Source organism: Alexandromys fortis, unplaced genomic scaffold, assembly GCF_014885135.2.
Source record: "Alexandromys fortis isolate MF-2015 unplaced genomic scaffold, M_Fortis_MF-2015_v1.1 scaffold_7, whole genome shotgun sequence".
In the NCBI taxonomy this organism is placed as follows: Eukaryota; Metazoa; Chordata; class Mammalia; order Rodentia; family Cricetidae; genus Alexandromys; species Alexandromys fortis.
In genome coordinates this window covers 21,213,912-21,236,654 of record NW_026067920.1, presented here as the reverse complement: position 1 = coordinate 21,236,654, position 22,743 = coordinate 21,213,912, and the positions used below count along the sequence as shown (strand labels likewise).

Sequence of the window (22,743 nt, the reverse complement as noted above, 5' to 3'; positions counted from 1 at the left end):
CTTGCTGTGTAGACCAGGCAGAACTCCACTTACCAAGTGCTAAGAAGAAAGGCACTCACTACCTCCACATAATAACTTAGTTTGGGGACCGTGAAAGTTTGCTTGAATAGCATTAAAATTTGTAGCCTGTGTTGAAGAGAGTATATATAATTGTGCTTTCAAAAAACAAAACAAAAACTCTCTTAATTCTTCTCTGAAAGTTTGTACTTTTAGGTGCCCTCTCTTGTTTTGCTAGGCTATGTAAAGTTAACTGCCAATAACAAACCATCCAAAAGTTGTGTGTGTATGTATGATGGAGGAAAGTCATGTGTCCTACACATGCATGTGTGGAATCAGTTCTCTCCTCCACCTTTGTGTGGTTCTAGCCAGGCTTGTGGCAAAGCCTTTACCTGCCGTGCTGTCTCACAGGCCCTCTTGCTGTAATGTTAATGCTCATTTTCCTGATGACTTCTTTGTTTCTTTGTTCTTTTGAGGCATAGTCTTATTATATAGCCCCAACTGGTCTGTAACTCACTATGTAGACCAGGCTGGGCTTGAATTCACAGAGATCTGTAAACGAAGGCTTTTCTGTCCCGCCTGGCCTATAGCCACTTCTAAAATAGTCACCAAGAGGCTTAATATTAATTACAAACTGTTTGGCCTATTGCTTAGGCTTATTACTAACTAGCTCTTACATTTAAATTAACCCGTTTCTATTCATCTGTGTATTGCCATGGGGCCATGGCATTACCAATCTGCTGACATCTCCCCTGACTCCACCCACCTCCCTGTATCTTTGCTTGGATTTCCTGCCTGCGGCTATCTTGCCTGGCTATTGACCAAAGGTGCTTCTTTATTAACCAATGATAATAAAATATATTCATAGCATATAGAAGGGTTATCCCACAGCAGAGATCCACCTGCCCCTGCCTCTTAAAGGCCCAGGCCACCAAACCCAGCCTTCCTGATGACTTTCTATGTGCTTACTGGCTATTTAGTTATCTTTTGTAAAATACCTATTCAAATATGTTGGGCATTTTTCTCCCGGATTGTGTCACATTCATGTGTAGGAAATCTTTGTGCCTCTGAATATGAGTTATTTGACAATTTTGTGTTTTGCAGATATCTTTTTCCAGATAGGTAATGGCTGCCTTTTCACTCTAGTAATGGTTTTCTTTTGATAAAAAGAAATGATATATTTTAATGTAATACAAGTTGTCAGGTTACCAGGCTTGCTCAGCAGCTCCTTTACCCACTGAGCTATCTTCCTGGCCCAACAGAATGGAATTTAGTGCATACAGTTTAGAGTGTTTGCTTTGCCAAGTCACCTAAACCAGTATTTAAGGACATAATCAAATTCTTCATCCAAAAATAATGATTTGTTGAAATCATTATTAACCTCATGTTATATTTTTCTGGTTCTTAAAATTTTTAAATTATAGAAAACTATGGAAAAATAGCAGGTAAACTGGTATACTTCCTATGGCAGGAGTTCATCTGTTTAATGCCTGACACCAAAGTAAGACTCAATATGATTAGAAGGAGTACTGTAAGGGAAGTGTGTGTGTGTGTGTGTGTGTGTGTGTGTGTGTGTGTGTGTGGCCAGAGGGCAGCATTAGTATCTTCCTCAGTGTTTTATATGTATGTAAATTATTTTTAAAAAAAGATATAAAATCTAATCTATATTTTTTGACTTTTTGTTGTTTGTTTATTTGTTTGCTTTAGGACAAACTCTCCCACTGCACCTGGAGCTCCTTGAGTTGGCTAGACTGGCTGGCCAGCAAGCCTCTCCTTGTCTCTTTTCTGGGCTGGGATTAGAGTCATTTTGACCTGGCTCCAAACGCAGCTCCTCATGCTTGTGCAGCGCCTTACTCCTGTCTCCTCTTCACTGGCCAGTTTGCTTCCAAAAGAAAGTTGTTAACATTTGGTTTTTCCGTTTCTTGAGTTTGAATCAAATTGAATGTTTTTTTTCCTTTTGTTTACTTTTTGTAATTTTTTTTATTTTTTAAGAGGCAAGATCTCATGTAACCCAGAATGACCTCAAACCTGAGACCTTTAGAGCTATATATGCAGCTGCTCTAGTATTTTTTGAAAAGTCAGTCTGTCCTCTGCTTGCCACATTGTAATGGCAGTTTTATGTTCTCGTATGGCCATGTGGCTTTAAATCAAGCCTTTCTAGCTAGTAGTTTAATCATTCTCCTTGAAAAACTAATTTTAAAAGACAGGTGGTTGAAGGTCATTGTTTGTCCCCTTTCTTTTTTCTCTCCTTTGCTTTCCTAAGCTCATTTTGCCTATTAATTTTAAAAATCTCAACCTACAGGCTCAGTATCTCCTCTTTCCCATGCCCATTTCAGACTTGAAGCCAGAAGTCCTTAAGCAAGTGCAGATTTTCCTGGTGAAAGATTAATACCAAGTTATCTTCCACAGTATGCTCTGCCGCCCCAGCTGCCAGTCTGCAGGTTCCCCTAGGTAGAAGAACTGAGGCCAGTCTGAGCTACATAGCAAGGCAGTCTTACTGAAAAAAAAGAAAAAAAAAAAGTCCAGCATAGGAAAGTAAAATGGTATATTCACTTGAAATATCTTTTATAGCTTCCTTTACAAACCTAAATATATACTTACCATAGGTTCCATCATCACACTCTTGGCGTCTTACATTTCTTCTTCTTCTTCTCCTTCTCCTCCTCCTCCTGCTCCTCCTCCATTGTATAGTTTCTATGAGTAATGCATTTATTTAAATATACCCTTTTTTATTTTTTAACATATGAATGTTTTGCCTTCGTATGTGTTTGATGTGTGTGCCTGTTGCCTGAGAAGGTCAGAAGATAAGGTGTCAGATCTGCTGGAACTGGAGCTATAGGTGGTTGTAAACTACTATGAGGGTGCTGGGAATTGAACCTAGGTCTTCTGCAAGGCATCTTTACTGTTGAGCCACATCTCCAGCCCCTTAATTTATTTTTAAAAAAGATTTATTTTTAGCCAGGCAGTAATGGCACACACCTTTAATCCCAGCACTCGGGAGGCAGAGGCAGGCGGATCTCTGTGAGTTCAAGACCAGCCTGGTCTACAGAGAGAGTTCCAGGACAGGCTCCAAAGCTATACAGAAAAACCCTGCCTCAAAAAAAAAAAAGTTTATTTGTATTTTATGTGCCTGTGTGTTTATTAGTATATGTTTATAGGTGCCTGAGGAGGCTAAAGAGGGTGTCAGATTCCCTGAAGCTAACAAGTGGTTGTGAGCTACACAACATAGGTACTGGAAATTGAACTAGCCAGAGTTCTTAAATGCTGAGACATCTCTTTCAATGTTTATTACTTATTAATTTTATTTATTTTAATTTTGAGAGCTGGGGAAATGGCTCAATGTATTAGACCTGATCTATATTGAATTCCTAGCACCTACAAAGCCAAGTTTGACTGTATGTGCTTATAACCCCAGTATTGGGGTACAGAGACAGGCAGATCCCAGGAGTTTGCTTGCTGGCTAGCCAGCCTTGCTAAGGTCAGCGTCCAGTTCAGTGAAAAACACTGTCTTAAGGCATTAAGGTAGCAAGCAAAGGAGGAAGAAGCCACATGTGGAGGTATAAGAACATGGGACACTAGGCAATAAAACGGGATTTGTGTGTATCTTTTATAATTTCTTTCTTTGAAAACTAACAGAAGGCCAGGCAGTGGTAGCACACACCTTTAAATCTAGCACTCAGAGGTAAAGACAACTGGATATCTTAAATTTGGGGCCAGCCTGGTCTATAGAGCAAGTTCCAGAATAGCCAAAGCTACACAAACAAACAAACCAACAAAACATGAATGTCTCAGCTACCATATTTATTTCCTCCTTTATGATGATTTTATAATGAAAATAATTCATAAATAAAGATCCACGATGGATCTTTTTTTGGACTTGTACACGTTTATCATGTAAGGCTTAATGGCTGACCAGTCCTTGACCTGTAAGTCACTTTCAGTCTTTTGATTGGAGAATTAAGGCCATTTATGTTCACAGTTATTGCTGAAAGGTGTATGTTACTAGCTCCTGTCATTCTGATGGGGGGGGTTACTTTGACTAATCTACACCCATTTCTTTTTCTCTAAATTCATGTTAAAGGTTTGATGTTTTATTGGATCAGTCATGTTGGGTTTTTTCCTAATTCTCGTTGGCTTATTTTACTATTCTGGCGAATCTTACTGTTTCTTTCATGTTTGTATTTATCCTCCTCTTTGTATATAGTTTAGAGATTATGAATTTGGTTTAGGATTATCTTGGGAAGTCTTTATCTCACCTTTGATTCTGAAGGATAACCTTGCTGTATACAGTAATCTTAGTTGACAGTCATTTTCTTCAGGACTTGAGATACAGCATTCTACACCTTCTAACCTTTAGATTTCTGCTGATAATTTTTCTGGTATTCTGATGGACCTCCTTTATAAGTAACAACACTTCTCTTTTGTAGCTTTATATATTCTTCTTTTGTAATGTACTTTTGGCAGTTTTAACTATGACATGGTGTGGAGAGGTTTTCCTCTAAGCATGTCTGTAAGGTTTAGGAAATCTAGTGTTTTCTTGAATAAGTTTTCTGTGCTTTTTGCTTTCATTTCTGTTCCTTTGTCTACACCAATTCATAATTTTGGTCCCTTACCTTTCCTAGGTCTTGTATTTTCTATAGATCGTTCCTTCCTATGTCTGAATGTGATAATTTGTCAGCATTGTCCTTAAGCCCTGATGTGTTTGCTCCAGTTCCTTGTGAGGCTTTCAGCTGAGTTACTTTTTTGATATGTTGAGATTTTCATTTCTAAGACTCTGTTGGCTTCTTTTTAGAGTCTTTTATTGACATGTTCTTTCAGATCCTCTATGACAATATTTCATCATCATCGTCATAATAATAATAATAAATGATAATGTTTTATATACTTCATTCTAAACAGAACCTGTCAGGGTTATTCTGGTCCTTTGTGTGAAAACCAGGCTGGCCTCAAACTCACAGAGATCCCCCTGCCTCTGCCTCCTGAGTGCTGTGATTAAAGGCATGTGCCACCATAGCCTGGCTTATTTTTTTACTTTTAATTATTCTTTAATTTATTGAACTCTTTTATTCTCTTTGAGTTCACTGATCATTTTTTAAATAAATCTTTTTAGCTATTTGCCCATAATTACATTTATTTTGAACTAGAGAGGTGGCTTAAAGGTTAAGAGCACTGGCTATTCTTCCAGAGGTCCTGAGTTCAATTCCCAGCAACCTCATGGTGGCTCACAACCATCTATAATGAGATTTAGTGCCCTCTTCTGGCATGCCAGAACACTATATACACAATACATAAATAAATCTTTTTAAAAAAGAAAAAAATTACATTTATTTTATACAGTATTTCATAGATTTAAATTTAGTTACTTGTGAGTTACGAATTTGTCAGAAACAGTACTCTGTTTATTCATAATTCTTAATATTTTTCTGTGTTGGTATGTGAGCATCTGTTTTGGGGAATGATCTTTCACTTTTATGTGATGTCTTCTTAGGTGAGCAGCTTTTCCCTGGGGCTCATTATAGCACAAATTCTAATTGTTCTTAATAAAAACCCGGAGTCAGATATTAGGGGTTGAAAGCTGAGAAATCAGAGAAGCAGCTAGCTGGCCACTAGAGAGACCTTTTACCTTTACAGAATCCTCAGACTGCATCTGCGCTCCCGCCTCCTGTCACCTTATATTCCTCTCTCTAACCAGCCATATCTTGTTTCTACCTCCCTAGTACTGGGCTTAAAAACGTGTGATCCCAAGTGCTGGGATTCAAGCTGTGATCCACTGTCTCCTGACTCTGTTTTCTTTTAGACTACATTAATTTCAAGTAACCCAGATGGCCTTGAACTAACATAGATCCTCTGAAGTGCTGGGATTAAAAGTGTATGCCACCACTGCCTGTCTACCAGTGGCTTAGGTCTGCACTCTGATCTTCAGGCAAGCTTTATTTGTTATGTTACAAACAACGTATCACTACGGCTCACTCCTCAGTACTTTGCAGAGGAGAGAAGTTGCGGTAACAAGCTCTACCTGCTGTGTGGATTCCCCTCTTGCCCCTTCCCTGAAGCCAGGGCTGCGGCCTGCATTTCTGCTGCTCCAGTATGCTTTTCAGTTTTCTATGTATTTTCATTGATTCTCATATTCGCTTTTTCTCCTTCCCTACCCTTCATCATCTTTTTTAGGCAGGAACTGGATATGTGGCCCCAGTGAGTCTAGAATTTCCTATGTAGTCTATTCTGGCCCCAAACTTAGAATCCCCTACAACCTTATACATGCTTGGATTGCAGGTTTGAGCCACTGGGCCTGACACTGTAAGCTCTTTCTTGATTCCTAGAGTTCTTTCTTTCTCCAGAATACAGTTGCCCTTTCTCATTCACAGAGCTATGCATAAAATAGTTTTGTCATCTTCCCCCCCCTGCCCAACCCTTTCTTTTTAAAAATTGCTCATTTTATATTACGTATGAAGTTTTTGCTGAAATGTTTTGCTTACATGCATGTGTGTGTGCTTAGTGCCCAAGGACATCAGAAGAATGCATCAGATTCCCTGGTTCTGGAGTAATGGCTAGTTGTAAACTACCGTGTGGGTACTGGGGATTGAACCTGGGTCCTCTGCAAGAGCAATAAGTGCCACCTCTGCAGCCCCAGCCTTTGCTTTTAATATGAGGTCTCATTTATTGGTCTTTACACAAAGGATCGAAATAGCGCTGGCAGGTTTACTTTAGGAATTAAGTACTTAAAATACTATAAGTTAATGAATGAGTATGGGAAGTCATATCCATAAATTTACTTGGATCTTTATACAGCAAAATAAGTTTTAAATTTGTTTCTTTTAGTGTTCTTTCTAAGTACAGAAGTAGAGGACAGTAAAAGTAAATGTTTATTAATTCAAGCTTGTATGATAGCAAAATAAGAAAATTGCAGATGAGGAGATTGAAAATTGATTTGTTATTATAAAAGTGAATTTGAAAAAGTAGTTTCTCAAATTTTTTTTTAAATGAAGTTGAACATACTATGTGACCCGATGTTCAAATTACTGCATAGTTGTGTCTTAAAGAAATGAAAACTTAGGTTCTTGGAGTGATCTACATGTGTTCCATGACAATATAGTCCATGATAAGTCAAGACATTTGCACTGTGGTTGTTGGCTGCGTCATCATCAAGGGAACCTGGGTAGAGTATGTGTATGAGAATCCTACAGTTTTTCACATCTTCTGAGCTTTGAACTAATTCAGAATTAAAAGTTATCCGAAAGTTGGCTGGAGAAATGGCTCGGAGGTTAAGAGCTCTGGCTGCTCGTTTCCCAGCACCCACATGGTGACTCACAACCATCTGTAATGAGATCTGGTGCCCTCTTCTGGTGTGCAGGCAGAACACCTATACCTAATAAATAAATCTTTAAAAAATGCTACAGTCGCGCGCACGCCTTTAACCCCAGCACTCAGGAGGCAGAGGCAGGCGGATCTCTGTGAGTTCGAGACCAGCCTGGTCTACAGAGCTAGTGCCAGGGCAGGCTCCAAAGCCACAGAGAAACCCTGTCTCGAAAAACCAAAAANAAAAAAAAAAAAAAAAAAAAAAAAAAAAAAAAAAAAAGCTACAGTCTTGGGAAGGAGATTCTATTTACTTATTTAAAAAAAGTTATCCAAAAGTCAACTCGAGCCAGAAATAAACATTGGAAAGCAAAATGATGAACATAATTAATAGCAGTTATTAGAGATAAAATAATTATATACATAATGTTTTACACACACATATGTATGTAAACACACAGAAAGAGAGAGAGAGAACTTATACAGATCTATTAGGCAAACACTGAGTCCCCAGTAAATTTGAATAAGAATTTTTAAAAGATAGGAGAGTACCTGAAAGAAAATTTTATAGGTGTACTTTTATAGATATATGTTCAAGATTCTCTGAAATCACAGCTTGGTGTTAGTAACATGCGCCCTTAATCCCAGTACTTGGAAGGCAGAGACAGGAGGAGCTCTCAGTTTGAGGCCAGCCTTCAGGGGCTTTCCAGGATATTCAAAGCTATACAGAGAAACCTGTCTTGGGAGGGCGGGAAGAAAGAAAAGAAAAAGATTCTCTGAAATCCCAAATTTTTATTGTTTTGCCAAATGCCCCTAGTAATAAATGCTAAAAAAATTAAGATTAAAAAACATTTTACCTAACATAAAAATAGTGCTGGCCAAAACACAAGAACCTGAATTTTATCACCAGAACCCAAGGACATAAAAAAAAGTCAGTTGGAGCTGGAGACAGGTGTTTCTGATGCTGGCCAGGTAGCTAACTGCTTGGCAAATTCTAGACCAGTTAGAGGCCAGGTCTCAAAAACAAAAAGGTGGGTGGAGTCTGAGTAACAATGCATGAATTGCACCCAGAAGCACACATGCACCTGTATTTGCACACACACGCATACACAGAGCAGAACAGTTTTCTTCATAGTTTTGGTGGTAGTGGGTTTGGTTTGTTTGGTATTTTGAAATCAATGCCCAGATTGACTAGCCGTGTATCTGAGGGTGGCGTTAGGCGTCCTGTGTGCACTTCCTAAGTTACCATGCCCAGATAACTGTCCTGTTCTTAAAGTAGCTTGAAATACCTGTTATATCTCATCTCTTCTCAACAACAAAAAAATGATTTTTCTTTTTTTAGGCATAAACTAATTATTGGGAAGCTGCTAGACAATGGAGCCAGACATCATTCGAATGTATTCTTCATCTCCCCCACCGCTAGACAATGGAGCAGAGGATGACGATGAGGATGAATTTGGGGAATTTGGTGGATTTTCAGAAGTCAGCCCTTCTGGTGTAGGATTTGTTGATTTTGATGCACCAGATTATACTCGTCCTAAGGAGGACTTTGTACCTTCAAACCATTTTATGCCAATTCACGATTACTCAGAAAATGTAGATAGCCTTACAAGCTTTAAGTCTGTTAAAAATGGTAATGATAAGGATATCACTGCTGAACTTTCTGCTCCTCTGAAAAGTCAATCTGATGTTGTACTCTCTACCACCAGCAAAGAAATGATTCCATCTAAAATTTTAGAGACTTCCATCGATGGCATGGAAAGCCTGGGAGATTTAAATAAAGTAGTGATACCGGGACCAAACACTGGACAACCCAGAAGTTTCTCTCCAGGAGATTTTAGAACTGATAGAAACATTGTTCATCAAACCAAGCAGTTAGAGAGCTGCAATGGTGAAAAGCCGCCTTGCCTGGAAATTCTAACAAACGGGTTTGCAGGTTTAGAAACTGTAAATCCTCAGGGAACAGAAGACTTGGACAACTTGGCTGATTCAAGGAGATTGAAACCTCATAGCCCTTGTGGCACCGAGTGTGGTTTAGAGTCTGCGTCTAGTCCTGCTAAGGAATTTGCGGATTTTGCTGCCTTTTCCCAAACAGAAAGGATACAACTAGAAGAAGTAGAATGTGCAGTTTTAAATGATGGTGATGCACTGACCATCCAGGAAAACAGCAGAATCAACAGAGTCAACGAACTGAACTCTAGGAAGGGTGTGTCTGTGGGTAGAAGCTTTGAGGATGAAGGAGTTACTGATGGAGAACATCAAGTCTGTGTTTCAGAAGTCCATGACAGACCTGTAACTGACAGAGATTTCCATGTTGAAAAACAAGACCTTCAAACACTGCGACAGGATGAATTTTTAAATTCAAGAATTCAGTCTGAGGCTTGGAACTTGGTAGACTCAACTGAAAATTCAGAAGCCATTAGGTGGGACCAGTGTAAAACTGAGGAAAATGATTTATTTGCTTCTAAATGTGCTGACCTGTGCATGGATTCTATTAAAACTTCTGATGTTAATGAAGTTGATTCTTCCAAAGAAGAAAATAGAAAGTTTTCTAATTCCAAAAGCCCAAACCTTGATCTCACAGAGGAAAATATTTTGGATGATTCGGCTGCAAGCATAAAAAATGGTGACAGTGGTAACAACTTTGCAGCTTGCCACGATACCTATGAAGATGATTTTGGCGACTTTGGTACGGCCAGTGGCGCCTCTCCTCCTTTTGTTACTTGTACTCAAGACTCAATGAGTGATGTCACTTTCGAAGAGACCTCGGAACATTTCCTACATTTTAGTGAGCCAGGTGATGATTTTGGAGAATTTGAGGATACAAATGCTGCTTCTTGCCAAGAGGAAATGATATTTACTGAGTCCAACCTAAAACAGACCTCTGGTAGTTTGTCAGAGGAAGATCAGTTGGCAGGAAGGTCTGCTGGAAAAGACAGTGAACCTGACTCAAAACTGAAAAATGGTCAAGACAATGAATTTGGAGATTTTGATTCTGTGCCAAATACTCAAGACAGCAGTAGCGCTTTTCAGGACTCCGATGATTTTGCTGACTTCAGTTCAGCTGGTCCTAGCCAAGCTACAGACTGGAATGCTTTTGAGGATGAACAAAAAGATGGTTGTTCTTGGGCTGCCTTTGGAGACCAGCAGGCTCCTGAATCCCAGCATCGAAAGGAAGTCTGGCAGTCACATAGGACAGATGAAAACATTGATGCTCTGGGAACCCCTAAGATGCACAGCATCCCTTTAGCCACTTCCAAAGGAACAGTTGCTAGTGGCCATTTGCAGGATTCAGCCACTTCAGTTCAGGTATTTACTAATTTCCTCTATTTTTAATAGCGTGTTAATTGCCAGGGAAACTTCTAATACAACTTAAAAAAATTAACTAAATACCTGCTAAGGGGGTTTCTATATGAAATATGATATTTGCTGGCCTGATTTAGAGATTAGAGTTTTCACAACCTTTGAAAGTTGTAAAATTGCTATCATGGGGAATTTCTTAGTTAACAGAAATGCATCAATTTAAATTATTTATTAATAATGTTGGTTTTAAATATTAGCCATTTTCCTTCAGTTTTTATCTTTACAGTGATTTTTAAAGAAGGTTGTCTTTTTTTTAACTTTAGAGTTTAAAAAAGGTCATTTAACTATGTCCCTTAAAAATTAAAGTACAGTTTTGATTACAGGAGAGAGCTAATGGGATTTGAAACTTCATAATTTTAACAGCCACAAAAAGATCTCGCATAAGATAAATTAAGGTTTAGCCCTAGAAGAAGAAGTAACTGTGGCTTATCTTATTGTGGTTATAGTAATTTATTTATAGTTTCTTGCTTGTGTGTATATGTGGTTTTTGTTTTGTTTATAGCAATTCTTAGGGAGTAGATGTATCAGGGAGAATATCTTTACCACTCAACACCTGTGTGCAATTCTTTCTTGTTCATATGCTTTCAGAAAAGATTCATTAATATTTATTTTGACCTAAAACAGCCCCTGTAGTTGTAGTTTGGTATCACTGTTTCCCAATCCTGTGTTGTTCTCTGTACTAGTTCTTACCATTAGTCAGACCAAGTTGTGAGGGGAAAAGTCTCCTCTTTACAGTGGTGATTGATGTGGGCATCTTGTCCACAGGCTTCTTTCCCACAGTAGTTCTGTCTATTGGTTTTGCAGTTGTCTCTTGCTAAGAAATCCATTTTCAACTAGAGCTGTCTCTGAAGTCTGTTAACTGAAAAGATTCTGCTTCACTGCTTTGACAGCTTTGATCCATGTGGTGTGACCAGTTGATACTCAGAGCTTCTCACTTTTTCTGGACTCTGAGTGTCTGAGTAGTTTGTTTGCCAGTTCAGTTATTGCACGACTTGGCTAGTGTACGGTATTACTGCTTAATAATTTATCATTGAGGAAAGCCTTATAAGTCTAACAGCAAATTAAATAATTTTAATACAAAATGAAGACTTTTGCTTTGACCTAACCCTTTCCCTATTTAGTTTCCCTGCAGTGCAGTATAGGGTGACAGTGGTACTGGGTGATCTTTATCTTTAATTTGTAGTCTGAGAACTTTTAACATCAGATCATGAGTTTTTAAAAGTATAACCACTTCAAATGGAAATTTCTTGCATCATACATGTTGAATTTGTTTATATATAATTTAGTTGAATGTGTATATACACACATACATGTATCATATATGGGCTTCAGTGGAATAAGACATGTGATGTTGCATCTTGACAGCCTCGTGAAACCTTTATGGTTTGGGATAATGAGTGGAAATGTACAGAAAAGAATTTTGTTTTGTTAAAATGTAAATTACATAGAAATAGCAAAAATATGAAGTTTGCTGAAATCTTTTGGGCCAGGCTTCATACTTTGATAAATGGGGAATGGGACCTGCAGAATTTTAGAGGTGGACGTCGAGTGGGAAATGGGTTAGCCTAGTAGACGGGTCAGTACGTACAGATCAGACAGTGACTTTCCTGGCCTGCTGTTCTGAAGGAAGCTGGCCTGGACTTTGCTCCCGGGACTTCAGGTTCTGCTGAAAACGTACATTAGTCCTAATCTTGCCCTTTGAAGGAGGATTATATTGGTTAATGTTTTTCTTAAAATGTCTCCCAGCTGCAGCAGCTTTCCTTATCAGTCTTCTAAGTGCTGGGTTGCAAGCGCCAGCCACCACACCTGGCCAGGAGTCTTGATTAAATGGCCAAGGAGCCTTTTCAGCAAAAGAGTTTATAACATAAAGCATTGATTTAACATTGAGTTTTTGTAAAACTAAATATTACTCAGAACTTTACTTGAGAATTTAGGTCATTGGTAAACACTAAGGTTTTCTTCTAGATGGTAGGCCATGAAGTTATTTTTTGTTAGTAGCCATCCAGCTGCTATTACTGAAAAAGGTTATTAGATGAAATTCGAGACCTTTAAGAATGAAGGGTATAGGGGCTGGAAAGATGGCTCAGCAGTTGAGAGAGCTGCTCTTCTGGAGTACACGAATCCAGTCCCCCCAGCATCCGTGCCAAGTGACCCATAACTGCCTGTCACTCCAGTTCCAGAGGGATCCCACGCCTCTGGACTCCCTGAGCACCTGTACTTATTAAGTATACATAAGTCACACATACACAAAATAAAAACATAAAAAAAATAGTGTTGGAGAGATGGCTTGGCCATGAAGAGAGCACTGTCTCCTCTTCCAGAGGACCTGGCTTCAGTTTCTAGCAACCACATGGCAGCTCACAACTATTTAATGCCCTCTTCTGGTGTGCAGATGTGCATGCAGACAAAGTACCCGTATACATAAAACGATAGTAAGTAAGTAAATCTTTAAAAAAAAACACCAGATAGTAAGATTTAAGATTTTGGCCTTATGAATCTTTGTTTACTAAGTATTTGGTGAATTGGTTTTGTTGTTATTGTTGTTGTTTTTACTGTTTCGCCCTCAGAAAATTTGTCATTCTGGCCTTTAATACCAAGTAGAAGTATGTGTTAGATTTGTCCAGAAACTGTGCAGAGGGAACTAATTATCTTTTTCAGAGCACAGTAAATATTACGATGGTCACTCTTTTTATAGTTTGAAATTAGGGATTGATAAGTATGCAAGTGTAGCTTGTATTTGATATCTAACTTAATATTTAATGGTGGTAAGGCATAAGGTGTCCTTTGAAGTGGAAGATTAGATTACTTGGATTTTAAATTTCTTTAACATAAGACTTGGTGTTCTATTGCAATAGAAAAACCAGGATTTCATCATAAGCAAGAAAGAAAAACTAATTGGAAATAAGCTGAGGAAGTTTTAACAGGTGCCTTAAATACAAGGTACTGTAAAGACATGTGCATTTCAAATGGCAGACGAGCCAAGTCTAAAATTCCAGGAGCCATGGCACTCGTGCCTCTGATAAGCCGAGCTACACTTTCAGTACACGAAACTCCCTGAGTTTTGTTTGTTTTTACAATACTCGGGATTCAAAATAGGACCTTGTCTGTGCTAGGGATCATTCTACCACTGAGCCACATCCTTAACCCAATAGACCCTTTTTATAATCTGTGTCATTTATGAAATAGAGGTGTATCATTTAAGGAAATGGATGTATAGATAGAACAAGTAGAAACAGTGGGGTGTGTGGAGGGGAAAGGAAGAAGGAATAAGTACATAGTAGATAATGCACAGTAAGCTGGAGACCATAAAAGCTGTAGTTCTAGTGTGAATGTGAAGGCCTGAAAACCAGGAGAGTGTTGTGTGTTCAGAATACAGTTCAGGTAAGAAGACAGGAAAACTGGTATCTTTAGACAGAAACTCTATGGTTCTCAGGTTTTGTTTTTTCTTCTCTTTGGGTCTTTAATTGGATGCAACCCTCTCATCTCAGGGAAGGCAGCCTGTTTTAGTCAGTTTATCAACTCCTATATTAAATTTCACCTAGAAATATCCTCATGTTTGACCAAATATCTGGGCGTCTGATTGCCTCATCAAGTTGATGTTCAAAATTAACAGTGAGTAAACATACTGTTGAGGATGCTTGGAAGACTTGTAACCCATTCGTGGTTAAGACATACCATAAGGTCTTTCTGTATTAGGCAGTATGTGTAGCTTATGTGTATCAGTAGACAAGATGAAATGGCTGCCTACATACCCCAGGGTCCCCTACCTGCAGACAAAGATGGGGTAGTAGTGGGAATGAGTCATACGTGATGCTTTATCCTCTTGGATGAATTAAACTTTCAAGTGATTAATGATTGTCACTTTTCCAGGAGTCAGTTTGGTTTTAAAATATAATTATAGAGACATTCAAGACAATGAAAGACTCAGATAGCAAATTATATATGAGAAATGAGAAAACTGGGGAAGATAGAAAAGAAAAGCCAGTGGTATAGCTAGTACCACATTATGACTTTTTTACAAGTCCCTTTACCATAAAAAAAAAATGCTTAAAATTTTGTTCTATAACTTGAAATAGCAGTGAACTTATTCTTATGTAAACATAATACTGCATAATATTAACTATTAAAACATTTTCATGGACTCCAATAAATATTGTGGGCTCTCATAACAGCTAATAAGTGTTGTGCCTTCTGTCCACCTTAGCTCTAAGCATAGTATAAAGATTAAAAGCAAGCCTCTATAGTGCCTCTAAGAGTTTATACTAACTCCCCTTGAGCAGCTTCTCTGTCTCATGACATACACAGTAAAGAGACCTCAGAGATGTGTTAGTAAAGTGCTTGTGATCTCAGCACTGGCTGGAGGGGGGGCGGGGGGGGAGGCATAGAGACAGGTTCCTGGACTCCATAGCCAGCCAACCGAGCCAACTCCTTTAGCCCTAGATGCAGTGAGACCCAGTCTCAGCAAGCCAAGTGGCCTGCATATGCACATGCATCCTCACGTCATTTGTACACACAAAGATTTAGAGAATACTAGTGCTTGAAAATGCTTGTGAGGAGCTGGGCGATGGTGGCGCACGCCTTTAATCCCAGCACTCGGGAGGCAGAGGCAGGCGGATCTCTGTGAGTTCGAGACCAGCCTGGTCTACAGAGCTAGTGCCAGGGCAGGCTCCAAAGCCACTGAGAAACCCTGTCTTGAAAAAACAAAACAAAACAAAAAAAAAAAAGAAAGAAAGAAAGAAAATGCTTGTGAGGATAAAGTTGTACCTACAGCAGCACTCAGCTCATTGATTTTGTATACAGTAAGTGCTCAGTAAATGTTAGCTGTTCCTGAATAACCTCAAACTTTTTAGAAAATAACTGTAAGTAGCTAGAAAGATGGCTCAGCTATTAAGAGCACTTGCAGAACGTCTGGAAAGATGACAAGTGGTTTCCAGCACCATCTGGTGGTTCATATCTATCTGTAATGCCAGTTCCAGGAATCCAGTGCCCTCTTCTGACTTCTGAGGGCACCGGGCATAGGCATGGTACACACACATGCATACAAGCAAAACAATAACTCCCAAAATAAAAATAAATAAATCTTTTAAAAACAGTCATGGTGACATGCACTTTTAATCCTAACATTTGGGAGGCAGAGGAAGCTAGGTCTGAATTCAAGGCCAGCCTAGTCCACTTAGAGAGTTCTAAGCCATCCAAGGCCATCAAGAAATGCTGTCTCAGAAAAAGAAAAGAATCAGTGCAGAAGTGGTGCACACCTTTAATCCTAGCACTCAAAAGGCAGAGGCAGGCAGATCTCTCAGAGTTCAAGTACAGTCTGTTCTACAGTTCTAGGACAGCCAGGACTACGCAGAGAAACCCTGTCTCAGGAAATAAATAAGTAAGTAAGTAAGTAAGTAAATAAATAAGAACAAAAGGAGGGTAAGCAAAAAGTACTTGCTGCTTTTGACAGAGTATCCAAGTTTGCTTCTTAGCACCCACATCGGGTGGCTCAACTATTTGCAGCTCCTGCTCCAGGGATCCAGTGCCCTCTTCTGGCCTCTGTAGGCATCTCCATACATACACATAACACACACAGAAATATAAGTAAATCTTTTTTGGAATAAAAAGACCATCCTTCATAGTACAAGAAATAGTGTTAATAATTAGATTAGATTAACAATGGAAAGGAAAAGGGAGATAAATCAGGATTTGCATGGGTTTCACTCTAGTTCCAGGTTACTCAGAGCAAATCTCCTGTTCTTTTCTCATAGTTTTCTCCAGTAGGCAGATTTCTGAATAAAAGTTGACTTGTGTACAAGTTAGCAGACCTCCTTTACTGGCATAGCATTGGACACCAGTAGAGAAAATTCTGACACTTGCATTGCAGAACATTCTGAGTTTTCAACTATACCCTTTATTAAAGCCCCAGTTCTTAATGTGTTTAATGGCCAAATATGCTACTGTATACCAGACTTGGAATTAGTACGTGTGGAAAATGGGATAATACAACTGAATTATATAAGCAGGTTAGTATTTAGCTAGCCAGCCACCAGTTTTCTTGTTCCATACAGTATGTCATCATCACCCTAATCTAATGCTAGAAATATTTGAATGGCACATACAAATCAGGCAAACAAATACTTTGTAGCAAAGAATGTAGTCAGATCTGGATTAAATCCTTGGTTCTTAGCATATTGTTAATAAGATTAAAGATCATCATTAATGATCACAGGCTGTCTGAGCTTCGGTTTGTTTATACTATGAAATAATAGCCTTTATCTGGTGGTGTTGCTTTTTTAAAATACTTTTATTTTTGATACTATAATGTAATTACATCATTTATCTCTTCCCTTTCCATCCCCCAAACCCTTTCATATACTTCTCTGTGCTCTATTTCAAATTCGTGGCGTTTTTTTTATTGATTATTGTTGCATACATATATGTATATGCATACATATTCCTAAATACATAAATTCAACCGTCTCAGTTTGTAATATTTTCCTTGTATGTATGTGTTGAGAGTTGACTGTTTGGTATTGGATAACCAATTGGTATACTCATCCCTGAGGACAGATTTCTCTCCCACTCTCAGTATTCCTTCATTGCCAGTAGTTTTTTGGGTTTTTGTTTTTTTAAGGGTTGAGGCCTCGAGTTATTGATTCTCCCCACCCCACCCCACTCTAGTCCTCTTTAGCACACCTGTTGTCTTTATCAGCTCTGGTTTAGGCAATCCTGTTTTAAGACTTAATGGGTATAGCTTCTGACATTACTGGGAGACACAGTTTCACAGCAAACACCCTGATCCTCTGGCTCTTAAAATCTCTCCACCCCCTCTTCTGTAATGTTCCCTGATCCTTAGGTGCTGCAGTTCCATATCCATTGGAACTGGTCTCTAGGCTGCATTTTCATAGATTGTGGTTTTCTGTGGTGGTCTCCATCTGTTGCAAAGAGGAGTCTCCTTAATGAGGGGTAAGATAGTACAATTACCTGTGGGTATAAGGACAAGTATTAAGAATGTAGTTAGAGATTATTCTGGTTTAGTGGTGATTGTAGGTTCTCATCCAGAATCCATGATTTCACCATCTGTGTGTAGTTGGCTAGGTTTGCAGTACCAAGAATGATTTCTATCTTGTTTGGTGGATCTTAAGTCCAATTAGAAAGCTGTCAATCACTGCCAAGGTATGTCTGCCACTACTGCACCCTTTGGGATATTATGCCATGCTGGTCAGTGACATAAGTCAATGGTAGCATAGTTGGGTAGGACTGTGGGTTGCTTCCCATCTTTGGAAGTTTGTATGGTGCCTTCTGGTACCATAAAAGCCAGTACGCGGGAAGGAGGCATTTCAGGTCAGGTCCAGCTTATGGGCCCTGCATCTGAAGTGTATGGTGTTTTCAGCAATAGAGACTTAATGGTCTACCTCTGGGAGACAAACAAGGACAATTGCAATAAATAGCCTGTAATAAAGAGCCTGTAAGGGAGTCTCTTGGATGACTCTGACCAACAACTCAAAGCAGGGTTTCTCATGCCTGATGTTGGCATTTTTGTTTGATGGTCTTTGTGTAGCATTGCTTGACCAGATGAGAAAATTTCATTTAAACTATATAAGTATAATTATACACAAACTCATACATTATAGAGCTATTTTTAGGTAGATAGTAATATGACTACTTCTTACGGGTTTTTTTTCAGACATCACTGTTATTTTGCCCTCCTCCTTCTATATTCCCCCTCCCCCTTCCCTAATTAGAGCCCCTCCTTTTGCCCACCCTGATATTCCCCTCTCTGTTGTTCTCTAATCCTCCTATCCTGGTAGTAGTATCATTTTATTTTCCTGGTTTCTGCAGTGACTCCAGGGTATGTTCTCACATCTAAAGATTTGGAGCTAGGAGCCACCAGTGACAGATAACATGTGACATTTGTCTTTCTGGGTCTGGGTTACCTCACTCAATATGATATTTTATAGGGCCACCCATTGATCTGCGGGGTTCATGGCTTTTTTCTTTATAGCTGAGTATTATTCCACTGTGTATATGTACCACATTTTCATTATTCATTCATTGGCTGAAGGGTGTTTAGGTTGTTTCCATTTCTTAGCTATGGTAAGTAGAGCAGCAGTGAACGGCTGAGCAAGTAAATATCTGTAGAGTAGGATACTGAGTCCTTCGAGTGACTCTAAGGAGTGGTTTAGTTGGGTTATATGAGCTGTATGGTAGATTTATTTTTAGCTTTTTGAGAATTCTCCACACTGATTTATAGAATAACTAGACCAGTTTGCAATCTGGTGGGATTTCTATTAAAAGATTTAGCACATAATACATTTCCAACATCAAACATAGCATAATACACAGAATGCATTCAGCTGTTGTTACCAGTATATATTGTAATTGGATCAACATGCCAGCCTTTGCATGTAATTTAGATAGCATACAATAAGAAACTTTTGTAAGTACAACAGTCTTAAATCAAAACGAGTGCTCTTTAAAATCTCACATATGCACTGATTTAGTTATCCTCTTCCCAGCAGTGTTCAGGATCTAAGAATTAAAGACACAGTCTGTCCCTTCAAAGCCCCTGTAATTTTAAGGAGCTCAGCTTGAATCTACTTTTATGGTTAGACAGTGGTGGCACACACCTTTAATCCCAGCACTCCGGAGACAGAGGCAGGTGGATCTCTGAGTTCGAGGCCATCCTGATCTACAGTGTGAATTCCAGGATAGCTAGGGATACACAGAGAAACCCTGTCTCCAAAAACAAAACAAAACAAACCCCTTCTTTCATGACAACAAATACAGTGATTTGACGTTGAAATTCAACCTCCCCACTTACTTAATATTTATGTGGCCATAGGCAAATTAATGTAACTTCTCAGTGCTCCATTTTTCTCATCTAGAATATGGATATAATATTGCTACTTCTGGAGCTGGAGAAGTAGCTCAGTAGTTTAGGAGCACTTGCTGCTTCTAGGTTTAGCTCTCAGCACCCATATCACATGGCTTATAAACACCTGTCACCCCAGGCAGCTGCATGCAGATGGTGCATAATGTATAATCACTTCCAAAATGCTTCTGTATCTTAAATGAGCCAGTATTTGTAAAGCAAGTAGAATGATGGCACATGGCAGGTATGATTTAACTATGATTTATTAAATAAAAACTGTAATACATTACATCAGGCCTTTTCGGTGTCTGTGTTCAGAGAATGAATACCTTTAGTCTTCTGCTAAATTTAGTTCCTTACTTTTCTGAACTGGGTTATTGTAGACAGAATTTTCTTGTCCCCCCCCCCATCCACTCTCAAGTAAACATACTGAGGCTTATATTACAAATGCTCAGTCAATAGCTCAGGCTTATTACTAACTAGCTCTTATATTTAAAGTTAACCCATATTCCTTATTAACACTCTACCACATGGCAGCACCTTTATTAGCATGACATGTTCATCTCCTGTTCCTTCTGCACCTGGCTGGCAACTCTTCTGACTCCGCCCTTTCTCATCCCATCATTCTTAGTTTACTTTCCTGACTAACTTTATCCTGTTCAGCTATTGGCCAGTCAGCTTGTTTATTAAACCAATCATGGTGATATATTTTTACAGTGTACAGAAGTATTATTCCATAGCATTTCCCCCTTTTTGTCTAATTAGGAAGGTTTTAACTTTATTAGCATAGTACAACAAAAACAGTTATCAAGTGAGAATTATATTTATAATATCCAGTCTATTTGTATTTGACAAAATTAGAAAATACTCTATTATCTATCTTATTTTGGTGAGTCTAAAAGTTTTATACTTAATTTGATTTCTGTTATAACTAAGGAAAACTATAAGTTTAACTATTTAGTCTTTAATGCCATCAAAGACCCCAGAAGGATGAAATGTTTGTTAATGACAGAGACATCAGGCTGCCTGGACTGTCATCCAGAGTTCCTCTGCAATGTTGGGGTATCCAACTCTGGCCCACAGGCCTAGCATATCTGACAAACTTTCTTGTGAAGGAGGGAATTTTGAAGGACTGTCCTACTTTGTCTTGGCAAAGTTTGACAGTCACCCTTTTTTTTGCATCCTGCTGGTCCAGTTTAAACAGTATACTGTCAATGTTTGAGGCAAGGGCAGGTTCTTTGCCCACATGACTAGCTTTTTCAAAAAAAAAAAAAAAACTCTATACAGAGTTTCTTCCATGCCCATCATCTTCTCTGAAGTAGATTGGTACTGTCAGGAGCAGATGTGTCTAACAATCATGAAAATCCTTAGGTTATTAGTCATATTAAATGCCCATATTCTCTAGGTCTTGGAAGTGTTTGAAGATATCTACCTGTGTATGACCTTGAAAGCATACCTAACATGCCTATAAGTTTGACTATTATAGATGACTACTAGTCTGTATTTCTTAATTATACATTACATTTTTAGATTAACTGCATAAACACCTTAAACAAGAATAGAAATATACATACAGTATAACAAAATTAGCTTTAAATTTGTATCAATAAGCCAAAATCTATACCAATGTAAAATATTTAAAATTAATAGTTCGTTTTTGGATTAAAGTAGATTCAATAATATACCATTTTATCCTATTATTTCTATATCCCACCTTTTCTTTTTAGAACAAAATCCCTGAATCTAATCTCTTTTGTTCAGCTCTTTTACTGAACATTAATAATGACAACTTGTAACCAGCCCCCCCACCCCTTAAATAATAGTAAATATCTGTAACCCATCTTTTGGGAATATGGGTGTAGTTCTCTAGACTACTTCTTCTTGTTTGTGGATGCTGTTATCTTTGGGAAACCCTGAGAAAATTTAGGATTATGGTTAAGTCCTGACTGGAATATTCTGAGAGGCTGTATTATTTCAACCAATAACCTTGAAGCTGTTCTGAATGCAGAATTTTGAAGAGACTGTATCAGAGACATTTTGAAATGTTGTATCACATGGACCATGGATTTTTTTTTTTTGTGTGTGTGTGTGTGGTTGGCCTCCTTGCTCTGAAAATACATAAACTTTTGTTGTTTTGTTGTTGTTGTTGTTTTTCAAGACACAGTTTCACTGTATATTTTTGGCTGTTCTGGAGCTTGCATTATAGACCAGACTGGCCTCGAACTCACAGAGATTCACCTGCTTCTGCCTTTTGGGTGCTGGGATTAAATGTGTATGTCACCACACCCGGTGTACATAAACTTTTTAAAGATACATATATATGTATGTGTATATATGTATATGTATATATCTTTATATATATATATCTGCATTAATAATACAAGTATAGACTTCATTGTACACAAGTCAGCCAAAGATGATTTTTGTTTTATGTTTGAGCAGGTAAAATATATATCATATGTCATGTAGTTCTTCTAGGTTTATTTGTTTATGTTTGTAGTCAGATTTTTCAAGGAGTCTTTCTCGATCAAACCTGATTTTCCTTAACTCTGGAATGAATCCATAGCCTCTCATTTCCTGTGGAAATAAAAGCATAACCTTGTAGAGGGAGTGGCGGGGCTGCGTCCCTGGCACCCGGCCGCCCACATGGTTTATGCCCCGAAATAATTACACGGAAACTGTATTCTTTTAAACACTGCCTGGCCTGTTATCAGTAGCCTCTTATTGGCTAGCTCTTACATATTAATCTAACCCATTTCTAATAATCTGTGTAGCCTGCGAGGTGGCTTACCAGGGAAGATCTTAACCTGCCTCTGTCTGGAGTGGGAGAATCATGGCGACTCCTTGACTCAGCTTCTTTCTCCCAGCATCCTGTTCTGTTTACTCCACCCACCTAAGGGTTGGCCTATCAAATGGGCCTAGGCAGTTTCTTTATTAATAAGAAATCACTCCCACATCATAACCTCTTCCCCCAAAGTAACATTTTTTTTACTTAAATTTTGAAGTCAATATTTTTTAAAATATAGAGGTTGGTTTAATCTAGCAGTTTTTATAATCCAGTGTCTCTTAGCCCCCAAAAAATTCAAAGACAACACAATAATATACAGATCATTTTACTTTAGCCATATTTTAGCACAGCACATATTTGAAAAAAGTATTCAGATAACAATTCACTCAGTACCAAGTGCACAACAATTGAAGACATGTTTACATGAGATTCCTTACAAAGTACA

General features: G+C 38.5%; 1 protein-coding gene across 2 annotated transcripts in view; it reads left to right on the top strand.

Moving 5' to 3' along the window:
* Aftph (aftiphilin) overlaps positions 1-22,743 on the top strand; it is a 62,850-nt gene that overhangs the window by 12,414 nt on the left and 27,693 nt on the right. For both annotated transcript variants that reach the window (XM_050140859.1, XM_050140858.1), the window contains exon 2: positions 8,633-10,599. In XM_050140859.1, coding sequence (XP_049996816.1) covers positions 8,665-10,599 — 1,935 coding nt within the window. In that variant the 5' untranslated portion in view covers positions 8,633-8,664. The remainder of the gene's footprint in view (positions 1-8,632; positions 10,600-22,743) is intronic.